General features: G+C 59.9%; 1 protein-coding gene and 1 pseudogene across 1 annotated transcript; one reads left to right on the top strand and one right to left on the bottom strand.

The window, feature by feature from the left end:
- Positions 1 to 5,521: 5,521 nt before the first annotated feature.
- On the bottom strand, positions 5,522 to 6,322 carry LOC118712234 (annotated as a pseudogene).
- A 3,548-nt stretch (positions 6,323 to 9,870) lies between these two features.
- LOC118712236 (interferon alpha-inducible protein 27-like protein 2) lies at positions 9,871 to 12,276 on the top strand. The gene is made up of 4 exons (XM_036425800.2): positions 9,871 to 9,966; positions 10,074 to 10,103; positions 11,157 to 11,318; positions 12,057 to 12,276. The coding sequence occupies exons 1-4, from the start codon at positions 9,960 to 9,962 to the stop codon at positions 12,257 to 12,259; spliced, it is 402 nt and encodes a 133-aa protein (XP_036281693.1). The 5' UTR covers positions 9,871 to 9,959; the 3' UTR covers positions 12,260 to 12,276.
- Positions 12,277 to 12,831: the final 555 nt, after the last annotated feature.

Genomic DNA, 12,831 nt, shown 5'->3' with positions numbered 1-12,831 from the left:
AGACAGGCTGTGCGGGAGCAGGGGGACTCCCCGCTGCATGGCACCCTGCAGACAGCAGACAGGCTGTGCGGGAGCAGGGGGACTCCCCGCTGCATGGCACCCTGCAGACAGCAGACAGGCTGTGCGGGAGCAGGGGGACTCCCCGTGGGAAGGAGGCCGGGAAGGCTCCTCTGGCTGTGGTCAAAGTTGGCCCCTTGGGGAGTCAACCCGCCTGCACCTGGTCTCTGGAGAAGCCAGACCAGCCCCTTGGGAGGAAGGCTGCAGGGGCAGAGAGAGAGTTAGCAACACCCCAGGGCTGGGCAAGTCGGTGGCTCAGAGGCTGGGAGACAGGGGGGACCCAGAGCATCGGACGGACAGCCTAGGATGTGTCCAAGGAGGGGCGCTGGGGCGAGGGCAGCCATAGGTGAGCAGGAGGCGGCCACAGGGTCTGGGACCGGTCAGGAGAGCAGGGGGAAGCGATGGGCTGCAGCAACTGAGGAAGGAGCGGGCTGGCACCCGGGCCTGCCCTGCGGTGGCATTGGTTTCCTGAAGCCTGCAGCCTGGCCTGGTGCACCTGTTCTGGGGTGCCGGGAGGAGGGCACCCAGCCCTCTGACCTGCATGGTCAGACCGGGGCCTGTGCTGAGGGGGCGCTGCCTTCAGGGGGCCTTGGGCTGGCAGCCAGGGCACTGCCTCTCCTCCAGCCTCCTCCCTCTGAGGCTTCAGCCCCTCTTCTGAGGTCACTGGGCAAACTTGCTCCACTCCAGCTGCCCCCTCCAGGGGGACAAAGGATGTCCCACCCCCAAGGGTGCTGGCACGCAGCCGGCAGATTGCACATGTGTCCTGGGAGCAGCGGCCGAGGGCAGCAAACATGTGAGCACATGGGGGGGGGGGGGTGTCTGCAGAACCGGGTGGGCTGCCTGTCTCCTGCCGTGTGCAGAGGCAGCAGCAGCGGGAGGCTGATTACAGGGCTGGTCCCCGAGGAGTGTGGGTGCCAGGAGCTGGGCACACCCTTGCCTGTCGAGGTGGGGGTGATGGTTACCCTGGTGACTGGGCTGGGAAGTGGGTTGGCCTTGCAGGCAAAAATGCCGGAAAGAAATAGCATATGCCCCGGTTAAAGCTCCTCGCTGCCTCTCCCCCTTTTCTTCCTGGAGCACAGGTTCCGAGGAGCTGCCATCACACGGTGGCTGCCCTTGTACCCTGGCTGGTGCCCTGTGCACGCCCTCTCCACAGGGCCGGTTCCTCCCAGCCCCGGGCCTGGGCACGCCCTTCCCTCTCTGGCCTCACTCCGACCAAGCGCTCCCAGGTGCCTTCGTGTTCTGATTCCTCAGCGCCACCCCCAGGTCTCACTCAGCAGGTCTGGAGCGGCACTGGGAACCTGCATCCTAGGTGCCCCCCCCCCCGCCCCCCCCCCCCCCCCCCCCCCCCCCTCCGCGCCCCCAGGTCCCTGGCCACTGCGGCTCAGAACCCCTGCCGCTGGGCATCCAGAGCTCAGGCATGGCATCAGGCACACCTGGGTCCTCGCCTCAACTCTGCTGTCTCCTTGGGCAGGTCAGCCCACCGAGCCTCAGTTTCCTCCCTCCGTTACCGGGGATGAGGACTGCCGGCCACATGGCGTTGCCGTGAGAATCAGCTGAGACAGCGGCAATGCCGGGATGCGACGAGGGTCCAGTAAGTGTTACGCTTTTAGTTCATTTTCTACCTGAATCTGTAGGTCTCTCTGTCTGTCCCCTTCCCCCTTCCCGGCAGCTCCCTTTCTTCCTGGGACCCTGTCTCTGCCATGAGCAGGGGGTCATCAGGTGAGACGCTGGGCAGAGGAGGGACAGCGTGTGCACAGCCGGGCCCTCACACCGGCCCCAACTTCCCTGTCTCTGTGGCCACGAGGACTCCGCTTACCAACCTCTATGGGGTGGACTGAGTTCCTCCAGCATGGGGGGACGGGGCCCTCTGGATCCCAGCGGCCATTTCCCAAAGCACCAAGAGATGGGAGGGCTCCATGCCCACCCAGCCCAACCACCACGTTCCACTTCAGGAAAGTGGAGGCTTCTCTAGCGCATGGGCTGAGCTGAATTCCGCTTCGAAGCCCAGCGCCTGCACATCCTCTTTTCCTGCCTAGATCGGCAGCTCTGAGTGTTTTGGTTCTTGGCCGAAGGAAAGCAAGCTTTGCCCTCGGAGAAAAGCAGGTCCCTGCTGACAGCAACCCCAGCAGCTAAACGCCTGGCCTCCACCGCCCCGCCTGCTGGAGTTCTCCGGGCGCCCCTGGCACAGCCCACAGCCCCGGCCTCTCTGCCACTGCAGACCTCCTGGCAGCGGGCGGCAGCCTCTGCTGTTTCAATGTATTATTTACTCGGCCCATTTCCACCGCCAAGGCCAGCCCACAGGGCGCGCTCGATCCTGCGCCAGGAAGCCACGCGCCTTCCCCCCACCCCAGCCCCTGTGTGCGTGCTCTGACTCCGGCCACACCCACCTCGCCCAGCCTTCGCTTTACTGGGGCACCTCACTAGGCCAGGAACAATGGGACCTGGGATAATAGGACAGTGCCCGCAGTGCCAGGGCGCTCTCCAGGCAGGGCGTGGGGGACACAAACACACAGGATGGTTCGCAGCAGCTGCCGAGGTGTACCTGGCAGGCTGGAGCCCCGGGGCTTCACGCAGTGACGTCTTAGAGCGAGGAACGTGTCAGGCCATCTCTCTGGACTGCAGCCTCCTCACCTGTGAAATACAAATGTACTAGCTCTGCCCTGCCAGCCGGAGGGGCTGTGGCAAGGATCAAGAGGCGCAGTGCAGCCTGGCTGCCGTGGCCCCCTGCCCTCCCCACATGGGCACCGTGACCTTCTGTTGGGGGGGGGGGGGTGAGGGGAGGTGCAGGAGGCCGCCAGCGATTCTCTCTCGTCGTAGATGTTTCTCTCTCTTCCTCCCCCTCTCTTCCTCTCTGAAATCAATTTTTTTTAATATATATATATTTTTTTAATAAAAAAGAGGACTAGCTAGCCCTAGCCAGTTTGGCTCAGTGGATAGAGCGTCGGCCTGAAGACTGAAAGGTCCTGGGTTTGATTCCAGCCAAGGGCATGCACCGGGCCCTGGGTAGGGGCACGCAGGAGGCAACCAATCAATGCGTCTTTGTCACATCAGTGTTTCCATCTGTCTCTCCCTCTCCCTTCCCTCGCTCTTAAAATCAATGGAGAGCCCTAAACCGGTTTGGCTCAGTGGATAGAGCATCGGTCTGAGGACTGAAGCGTTACAGGTTTGAATCCGGTCAAGGGCATGGACCTTGGTTGCGGGCACATCCCCAGTAGGGGGTGTGCAGGAGGCAGCTGATCGATATTTCTCTCTCATCGATGTTTCTCTCTATCCTTCTCCTTTCCTTTCTGTAAAAAAATCAATAAGATATATTATTTTACAAATAAAAAATAAAAACCAGGTGCAGGTTAGAAAGTGAAAAAGGAACGGTGCCGCGGCAGCTCCCTGCAGGCCGCGCCGCTCCGGAGCTCGGAGTGCGGCCCGCGGGCCGCGGCGCCAGCATCCCCTGGGAGCTTGCTCGACACGCAGGGCCCAGGGCCTCCCGACCCGCTCCTCGGGACGCTCTGTTTCTCTGCGTGGGTGTCTTGCTGAGACCCCAGGCCGTGTGCAGGAAGCACTGTGACATGCAAACACGCGTGTGCTTTGGCGGGAGGAAGGTGCAGCACGGCGCGTGGCGCTTCTAGCTCAAATCCAGCTCTGCCCCCGACCGCCTGCGCGGCCTTGGGGCTCCTCTGCTGGAAAACGCACCGTCACATGCTGTCACATGATGGCCCAGGCCGGTTGCTCAGTGGTTAGAGCGTGGCCACCACAGATGGAAAGAAAAGGCCGGGACCCCAAGCATCCCCATGTCCCTGGGCTGGAGGGTCTGCAGACTGCCCCCTAGCCACTGAGCACCCCATGTAGGCACCTGGAGGCCCAGGACTGAGGCCAGCAAGTGAGCGGTGGAGGAGGGAGGAGTCGGCTGGTTTTTTACTAAGCAAACTTTTTAAAATACATTTTTATTAGTTTCAGAGAGGAAGGGAGAGGCAGAGAGAGATAGAAGCATCCTTGATGGTGGAGAATCGTTGATCAGCTGCCTCCCACAGGCCCCACACTGAGGACCAAGCCCCAAACCTCGGCTTGGGCCCTGACCTGGAATGGAACCATGACCTCCGGGTTCATAGGGGGACGCTCAGCCCCTGAGCCACACCGGCCGGGCCATGAAGCAAACTGGATGCAACCTGAGGCCGCGCACGCTTGGCTGTGTTCCCAAAGTTCCCGGCGATGCCGGAAACGGACGGCGTCAGGCCCGGCGGGCTCCCGTCCAAGTCAACACCGGCTTAAAAACACCAGCTTTCCGGGCTGCGGGGAGCGGGCAGCCAGGGGCATCGCCCTGGGAATGGCTGCTCGGGAGAAGTCACGGCTGCACTGGACGCCTCCCTGTGCCCGGGCCTGTGCGTGGCCGCCACCCTGGCAGCTGCGTGTTCCTGGCTCTGCTCATCCGTGTTTCCAGTCCACGCCTCGGACCCCGATCCACAGTGTTCGGCTCCTGGCGGCCGGAGCTTCTGTGGTGGTGGCGACTTGTTTTCAGAAAAAGCTCGTCTGTTTTTCTCAAGCAGCGTGGCCCTCTGAGCTTTCTGCCCTCCCAACAGAGCCTCTGAGGAAATCTAGTTAAGGAAATTCTCACAGGCAGTAGTTTTATACATATTAATATATATTTTTTATTGATTTCAGAGAGGAGGGGAGAGGGAGAGAGAGCTAGAAATACCAATGATGCAAGAGAATCATTGATTGGCGAGAGAATCATTGTCTGCCATCCTGCACACCCCACACTGGGGAGCCCGCAACTCGCAACTCAGGGAATATCCCCACCCCCAGGACTCGAACTGTGACCTCTGGCTCCTAGGTCGACGCTCCACCGCTGAGCCATGCAGCCGGCTCACTGCCCCTGAGGGCACCCTCCAAACCTAGGCAATGGGCAGGTCAGCAGGTGGGTCAACTGGCCAAGTACCTGTGAGCACCGCCGAGGGTGGGGGATTGAAGGACCACCCCAGTTTCTTACCCCCTCTGTACTCACACCCTGCCACGGCCTCCTTGTGGGCAGAGAAGTCCCCACTCCTTCACTTGGAGCTTGACCCTGCCTGCGGCTTGCTTTGGCCCCTGAAATGGAATGCCAGGGCCCAAGCCTAGGCCTTCCGCACTTCCCGGGGCAGCTGCTGCGCCACCGTTCTGCCATGAGAGGGCGCGCATGAGCAGGAATGGAGCTCTGGAAATTGGCCTTCAGTCCCTCAAGGCCTAATGGGGTAGCAGCAGGGGTTCTAACAGGTGGGACCCAGGGTCTCCCGCTCTCCGCCTGCTGCCCAGAGCTGAATCAATTTATTTGCTACTTTAATTTAGTTTATTTTTTCAGGTTTCCTATTTCTTCTTGGGTCAGTCTGTGAATATCTCAACGCATGTCCATTTTCTTTATACTGTCATATAGAGGCATAGAATTGTCTGTAATTTTTCCTTAGTCTCTTTTAAGTGTGATCAGGTACTCTTATTCTTTTTTTTTTTTTTTTAACTTGAACAAAATTTATTAGTTTTCCTTAATTGCCTCTGGTGCAGCTTGGGAAGAGCTTATTGGGTTCGTCTGGCGTTGTTTCTGTGCAGCTGCTGCTGCTTTTAAGGCCCTTTTTTGCTTCTTTAGCTTTTGAGCCTCCTGGTAAGCCCGAATGCACAGAGCCTTCTTGGCCACCCAGCGCGGTGGGCTCTTTGGGAGTACATAGGGGGGAAGATGTACCCAATCCCCAGGTCCTTGCATGTCTTCTCAAAGACTTTGTAGTTGGTCTTACGGGGATTTTTGAGCATCTTTTGCCTCTGGTCAATGCTCATCATCAGATAGCGCTTGTGAGCTTTGTCCTTTTGATGTTTCTGCATGTGCTCCTCATAATTTTGGATCTTGACAGTCAAGGCAACAATTCGAGCCTCCAGGGAGCTGGTGTCCTCGGGGTTTGCCACAACCTTGTTCATCAATTGTTCTTTCTTGACTTTTAGCTTCTCCTTCTGATTCCCCATTTCCAAGGACAAGAGTCTTTTCACGACATCATCAACCTTGTCAGTTCCAGGGACGTCCTGGTGATCTTTGAGGAGCGTGGAAGGGGGCGGGTCATCTTCTTGGCTGGGCCGGACTGGCTTCTGGATGGCATACCCGCGGGTGGCCGGGAGGAGACCGCGGGGAGGAGAGGGGAGGAGAGGGGAGGACCTGGGGGTGGGGAGGAAGCCGGGTGCACCCTCCCCCTGGCAGCCCGAGGCCTGGGGCCTGGGTCCGGAAGGCACTCAGTACCCTCTATGCCGCCCTCAGCATGGTGGCGTTTGACCTCAGCAGGTACTTTTATTCTTGATGATGGTAGTTTCTTAATGTTAATGTATTCAAATCCATAACCTTTTCCTGTCTGGTTCAGTGCTTTTCTTGTGCTTGGTTTAAGTGTATGGTCTTCATTTACAGATTCCAGGAGACCAGAGCCGAATCCAGTTGGCACTGCTCAGGGGAGAGACTAAGAAGGTGGATGGGCTCCACCAGTGTAGCTCAGCGGGTGAGCGTCGACCTATGAACCAAGAGGTCACGGTTCGATTCCCCATCAGGACACATGCCCAGGCTGCAGGCTAAGTACCCTATAGACGACATGGAGGAGGCAGCTGATCATTGATTCTCTCTCATCATTGATGTTTCTATCTCTCCCTTCCTCTCTGAAATTAGTAAAATTAGTTTTTTAAAGAAGAAAGTGGGTGGTATATATTGGATTATAGGCTAGCCTCGAAAGTAGCTTTTATAAACAGTAAGTCTATTTGTGGCTTGGGTTCTTTTTAAAATTAACATTGAATTTATTGAAATAGAAATTAAAAAGCTAATATCCTTAAGTTTTTATTAAGTTCTGGTTAAAACCTTAATCTTCTACCCTGTTTCCCTGAAAATAAGACAGTGTCTTATATTAATTTTTGCTCCAAAAGATGCGCTAGGTCTTATTTTCAGGGGATGTCTTATCTTTCCATGCGCTAGGTCTTATTTTTGGAGGATGTCTCATTTTCGGGGAAACACGGTATCTATAAATCTAAGAGGATCTTTACAATTAAAGATTGTAAATCCCCTAAGTAGTTTAGGTTGAATATATATTAACAAAACCAATCTCCTCTTTAAGCATATACCTATAATTCCATTTTTAAACACTGCATTTGTTTCTAATAAGCAAAGCCTTCCTATGAACATGGTGAATACTATAAATCTAATAGAATAAACATATACAATTTTGAATACTCGTCTTTATAACCACCATTAAATCTCTCCCAGAAGTGCTGTACACCATTAAAGTTGGAATCGTAATTAATCTGTTACATATACCAAATTTGTGTGCACTGATATTCAATATACACAAATTATTCTTAAAATATTCCAAAAAATAATATCATTGGCTTTTTTTTTTTCTTTAAATACTGTAATTACAAACATGCCTCGGTTTTTAGTTACCTTCTAAGATGGTCGTCTTTAACTGGGGTGGTACTGCCCTCTAGGGGACATTTGTGGAATTTGATGGCCTGTTTTTAGGAGCCACAGTGATGGAGGGGTGCTCTGGTATTAGGCACAGAGGGGTCAGGATGCCTGAGGTCCTGACCTACCCAGGACAGAACTCACAGCTAGAAGCTGTCCTGGACGGATGTCAGAGGCCCCTTCACATGAACAAAAAATTCATAGTTCCCCGCGCCTAGAACTTCTCCACATTTTGCCCATAGGTATTTCTGCATGGTTTAAATTAGGGGTGTCAAACTCAATCAGAGAAGGGGCCAAAATCTAAAATCCAGCCTAAATCGCGGGCCGAATGGTTTACTGAACAGTCATAAACTGTCATTGTGATGGAAACGCAGCGGAGTGCAGTGATGACAGCGCGGTGCGGGCCACATTGCAAGACCTGGCGGGACGGATTTGGCCCGCGGGCCTTGTGTTTGACACATGTGGTTTAAATAGAGATTGAGTTTTCCAGGAATTGTGATTATCTTGCAAACCAGGGAGACACTGTATTTTGAGGTGTCCTGGACATTACCAAGATCTGTTGACAACTTCAGAAAACGATGCTCTGAGTAGCGATGTCCCTCATGGACCTGAGTCAGTCTGTGTGCAGCAGCACACTCAGGGTGCATACACATAGTTCAGGGGCAGGGATTATAGATACATTCCTTAACCCCTGTTTCAACGTCAAATATAAAAAATTCATGACTGTCAGTTATATATTGTATTACTACCTACACTCAAATGAAGCAACTGATATATTATACCTCCTGTTTTATTATTCCTAGTGCTTGAGCACATAAGTATTGAGATAAATAACTTTTATTTCTCTTTTATATTACAGTTTTGGCAGTATATGGTGTGTACCTAGATGACATTATGTATGAATTCCCTTTCAGGATAGAAGAGATATTACAAAGTGCTTTTGAATTTCAAACAATCTATAGGCAGCCCTGGATTGATAGGTAACATACTGCTGCCCTGGGCTGGGTCTGAGCATCAGGCGGGTGGGTGACAGGTGGAGGCTGAGAGGCAGCACCAGCCGGGTCACAGGAACACCCAGCTGCAGATGTTTAGGTCAAACACCTGCTCATCCAGGGAGCCGGGCTTCAGTTCTGGGAAGGGCAGAGGCAAAACAAGCCTGCAGCAGCACAGAGTGCTGGCCTGTCAGGAAGCTTCACACACACACACACACACATACACACACTCTCACATTCATTCACACAACTACACACCTACACACACACTCACACTCATTCACACACCTACACACAGACACCTACACACACTTACACTCAGTCATACACCTACACACACATTCTCTCATTCTCTCACATACACACACGTACATTCTCTTTCTCACATACACACACCTACACACATGCATATACATACACTCGCATATACATATACATATACTCACACACATACACTCACTCATACATCTACATGCACACACACTCACACAAACACACATGCACACACCTACACACACACTCACACTCCATGATGGGGTGGGTGTCCAAGAGACACAGGAACCCACTAAAAGGCCGGCAGTAGCCAAAGCTGGAGACACTGAGCAACAAAAGGAGAGGCCACAGGAGTGAGACCACAGGGGGCGGTAATGTCAGTGCGTCCACCCTGGTGCGAGCGGACTCCATCGGCAGAGGAGAGGAGAGGGGGGCTCCCGCTGCACCCTAAGTGTGGGGTCCGGGGACCCTCCCAAAGGGGGCGCGGGAGTGTCTGCACTCAGACAGGGACTGGGACGGGTGCCCTGGCGAGGCGCCTGGAAGGAAAGGCGCCTCAATGAAATGACGCGAGGTGAAATTCTGCGGCCGCTTGGTTTTCTTGGTTGGGGGGAAGGGGGGCGGGCGGATACAACTTGGAACCCCGCCCCTGGCTTCAGCTCCCGGCGTTTTAGGCTTTTCTCCCGGCAGAGCCAGCGACGGGGAGACCCAAACGCACGGGACCGCGGCGGGGAGCGGGCGGGGTGCTGGGGGCGGGGAGCGGGCGGAGATGGGGGGGGCGGGGGGGCGGGGTGCCGGGGGCGGGGGGCGGGCGGAGATGGGGGGGGCGGGGGGGCGGGGTGCTGGGGGCGGGGAGCGGGCGGGGTGCTGGGGGCGGGGAGCGGGCGGGGTGCTGGGGGCGGGGAGCGGGCGGGGTGCCCTGGGGGCGGGGAGCGGGCGGGGTGCTGGGGGCCGGGAGCGGGCGGGGTGCCCTGGGGGCGGGGAGCGGGCGGGGAGCGGGCGGGGTGCTGGGGGCCGGGAGCGGGCGGGGTGCTGGGGGCCGGGAGCGGGCGGGGTGCCCTGGGGGCGGGGAGCGGGCGGGGAGCGGGCGGGGTGTGTGCGGGGAGGGCGGGGTGCGGTGCGGCCTTGGGCCACGGGGGGCGCCCTCGGTCGCCGGGAAGCCGCACAGGGACCCCGTCCTGCGCTGAGCTGGCACCATGATCAGTGAGTCTGCCTTCCCGCGGGGCGGCGGCCTGGGGCGGGGGGGGGCGCCTCCCCGATCCCACCGCTCCCCCCAACAGCTAACTGACCCCCCTCCCCTGTGTCCCCAGAAAAAGCGGCTGCCGCTGTGGTCGGAGGAGGTGAGTTACTGGGTCCCCCATCGCCAGCCCTGCGGGCCCTCATCTTGGGGCGGGGCGGGGGTGGGGGTAGAGGGGGATGGGGGTAGAGGGGGTGGGGGTGCAGGGGATGGGGGTAGAGGGGGTGGGGGCAGAGGGGGTGGGGGTAGAGGGGGATGGGGGTAGAAGGGGTGGGGGTAGAGGGGGTGGGGGGGGTGAGGGGGTGGGTAGAGGGGGGTGGGGTGGTGGGGTTGGGGTGTAGAGGGGATGGGGGTGGCGAAGGGGTTGGGGGTGTAGGGGGGGTGGGGGCAGGGGATGGGGTAGAGGGGGGGGGTGGGGTGGTAGAGGGGGTGGGGGTGAGGGGGTGGGGTTGGTAGAGGGGTGGTGGGGGTGTGTAGAGGGGGGTGGGGGTGTGTTAGAGGGGGATGGGGTAGAGGGTGGTGTGGTGTGCAGGGGATGGGGGTGCAGGGGATGGGGTATGGTGTGGGGTGGGGGGGGATGGGGGAGGGGTGGGGTGGGGGTGGGTATAGAGGGGGTGGGGTTACGGGGGGTACGGGGTGGGGGTACAGGGGACAGGGGATGGGGGTACAGGGGGTGGGGGTACAGGGGGTGGGGGTACAGGGGATGGGGGGGTACCAGGGGGTGGGGTGGGGTTACAGGGATGGGGGTAGAGGGGGGTGGGTATAGAGGGGGATGGGGGTGGAGTGGAGGGGGTACAGGGGTGAGGGGTTACAGGGGAGGGGGTTACAGGGGATGGGGGTACAGGGGGGTGGGGGTACAGGGGATGGGGGTGGGGGCTCTTACCCACCCGCCTGCGGAGCCTTAGCGGGGAGAGCCCCCCGCGGGCGTTACCTGGTCCCACTAGCTGCTCCTCTGGCGCTTCCTGGGGGTGAGCATGCGGAAGGGGTGCAATGGCTTCTTTCACACACACCCCCCCCCCCCCCCGGAGCCCAGCGAGGGCCGCTGACGTCCCGGGGTCACACAGCGCCCGCACCCTCCCGGCCCTTGGCCCGGCGCGGGCACAGGGCGCCGAGGGGTGCGCCCCGCTCCCCGCGCCCACCGCCCGCCTCCCCGCAGCCCTGGCCGTGGGCGCCGCGCCGCTGCTGCTGGGCGCCGCGGGCTTCACGGGCGCCGGCATCGCCGCCTCCTCCCTGGCCGCCAAGATGATGTCGGCGGCCGCCATCGCCCACGGGGGCGGCGTCCCCGCCGGCAGCCTGGTGGCCGTCCTGCAGTCCGCGGGTAGGAGCCTGGGTGCGGGCGGGGGAGGGCCTGGGGGGGGGGCCTGGGTGCGGGCGGGGGGGCCTGGGTGCGGGCGGGGGGGGCCTGGGTGCGGGCGGGGGGGGGGGCTGGATGCGGGCGGGGGGGGGGCCTGGGTGCGGGCGGGGGGAGGGCCTGGGTGCGGGGGGGGGGGCCTGGGTGCGGGCGGGGGAGGCCTGGGTGCGGGCGGGGGGGCCTGGGTGCGGGCGGGGGGGGCCTGGGGGCGGGCGGGGGGGGGCCTGGGTGCGGGTGGGGGGGGCCTGGGTGCGGGGGGGGGCCTGGGTGCGGGCGGGGGGGGGCTGGATGCGGGCGGGGTGGGGCCTGGGGGGCGGGCGGGGGTGGGCCTGGGCTTCCTGCCTGTCCTCTCTGGCTCCGGAGTGAGGTTGGGGCGGGGCGGGGGAAGAGGGGGTTCGGGGACAGAGGGGACAGGAAGGAGCCCAGGGTGAGTGATGTCTGGCTGTGGGTCCCGCTGGGTCCGCTCACTCTTGGGGCCTCAGGGGCCGCCTGGGTAAAGTGAGGGGGGACCAGAAAGGGGGTGAGGGGGAGCCTGTGGTCCCTCTGCCCCCTCTTCCCATGAGCTCGCCATCTCCTCTCTGCTGCCCCAGCATCCGCTACCCAGAGCAGAACCCTGCGGGCGTCAGGACCTGCAGGGGGACCCGGCGGGGTCTCTGGGCCCGGACCTCCGGGGGGTCCCCACGCGCACCCTCTCTTCTCCCCCAGGGGCAGCGGGACTCTCCACGTCGTACAACATCCTCCTGGCCTCCGTGGGGTCCGCTCTGGGCGCCTTGCTGGGAGGTTCCAAAAAGGCGGCCCTTCCCTCTCCCCCGGCAGGGCCCGGGGCTGGAGGGGACCAGCCAGGAAAACACGCCCCCCAGGCGAACCCCCCGGAACCCCCCCTCAGCTCCGGGAAGCCTGGGAAATAAAGGTCACGTGCACACGCCTCCCTGTCCTCATTCCTGCAGCCTGGTTGGGACGGCGGGAATTAGAGGCTCCTGGTCCCCCACTCTCCGACCTGCCTTGTCATGCAGGGAGGGGGGCCTGGGCTGACAAGGATGGGCTGGTGACCCAGGGCCACTCAGGGGCCTTCGGTGGCCTCTGCCCCTCACTCATTGGGGGCTGATACAGGTTCCGGCTGGGAGGCCGGTGAAGGGGAGCCAGGGTGCACTGGCTCCATGGACCCCAGAGCCCTTTGCCCTCCTCCTGGGGGCACTGGACAGCCACTGACTGCCACCAGCCCGCCCCGCTGCCTCGGGATTCCCGGGGAGGCTGGCACGCAAACCGCCAGGCCGTGCCCGATGCCAGGTGCTCCTCGGCTGGGGCACTGCAGGGGGAGGAGACGGAACCCAGTGCCACTGGGAAAGCCAACGGAACTGACAGTCACCAGCTCCTGCCTGGGGACAAGGGTTTGGGTTGTCCCTGAGTCTCCACTCACCCCCAGACCGAGGCCTTTTCCTGCCAGTGAGGTGTCCTTCTCTGGAGTTGTGTGTTTGTTTTT

Source organism: Pipistrellus kuhlii, unplaced genomic scaffold, assembly GCF_014108245.1.
Source record: "Pipistrellus kuhlii isolate mPipKuh1 unplaced genomic scaffold, mPipKuh1.p scaffold_m20_p_85, whole genome shotgun sequence".
Lineage (NCBI taxonomy): Eukaryota > Metazoa > Chordata > Mammalia > Chiroptera > Vespertilionidae > Pipistrellus > Pipistrellus kuhlii.
Note: the sequence above shows the minus strand (reverse complement) of the source record. Positions and strands in the feature narration are given on the sequence as shown.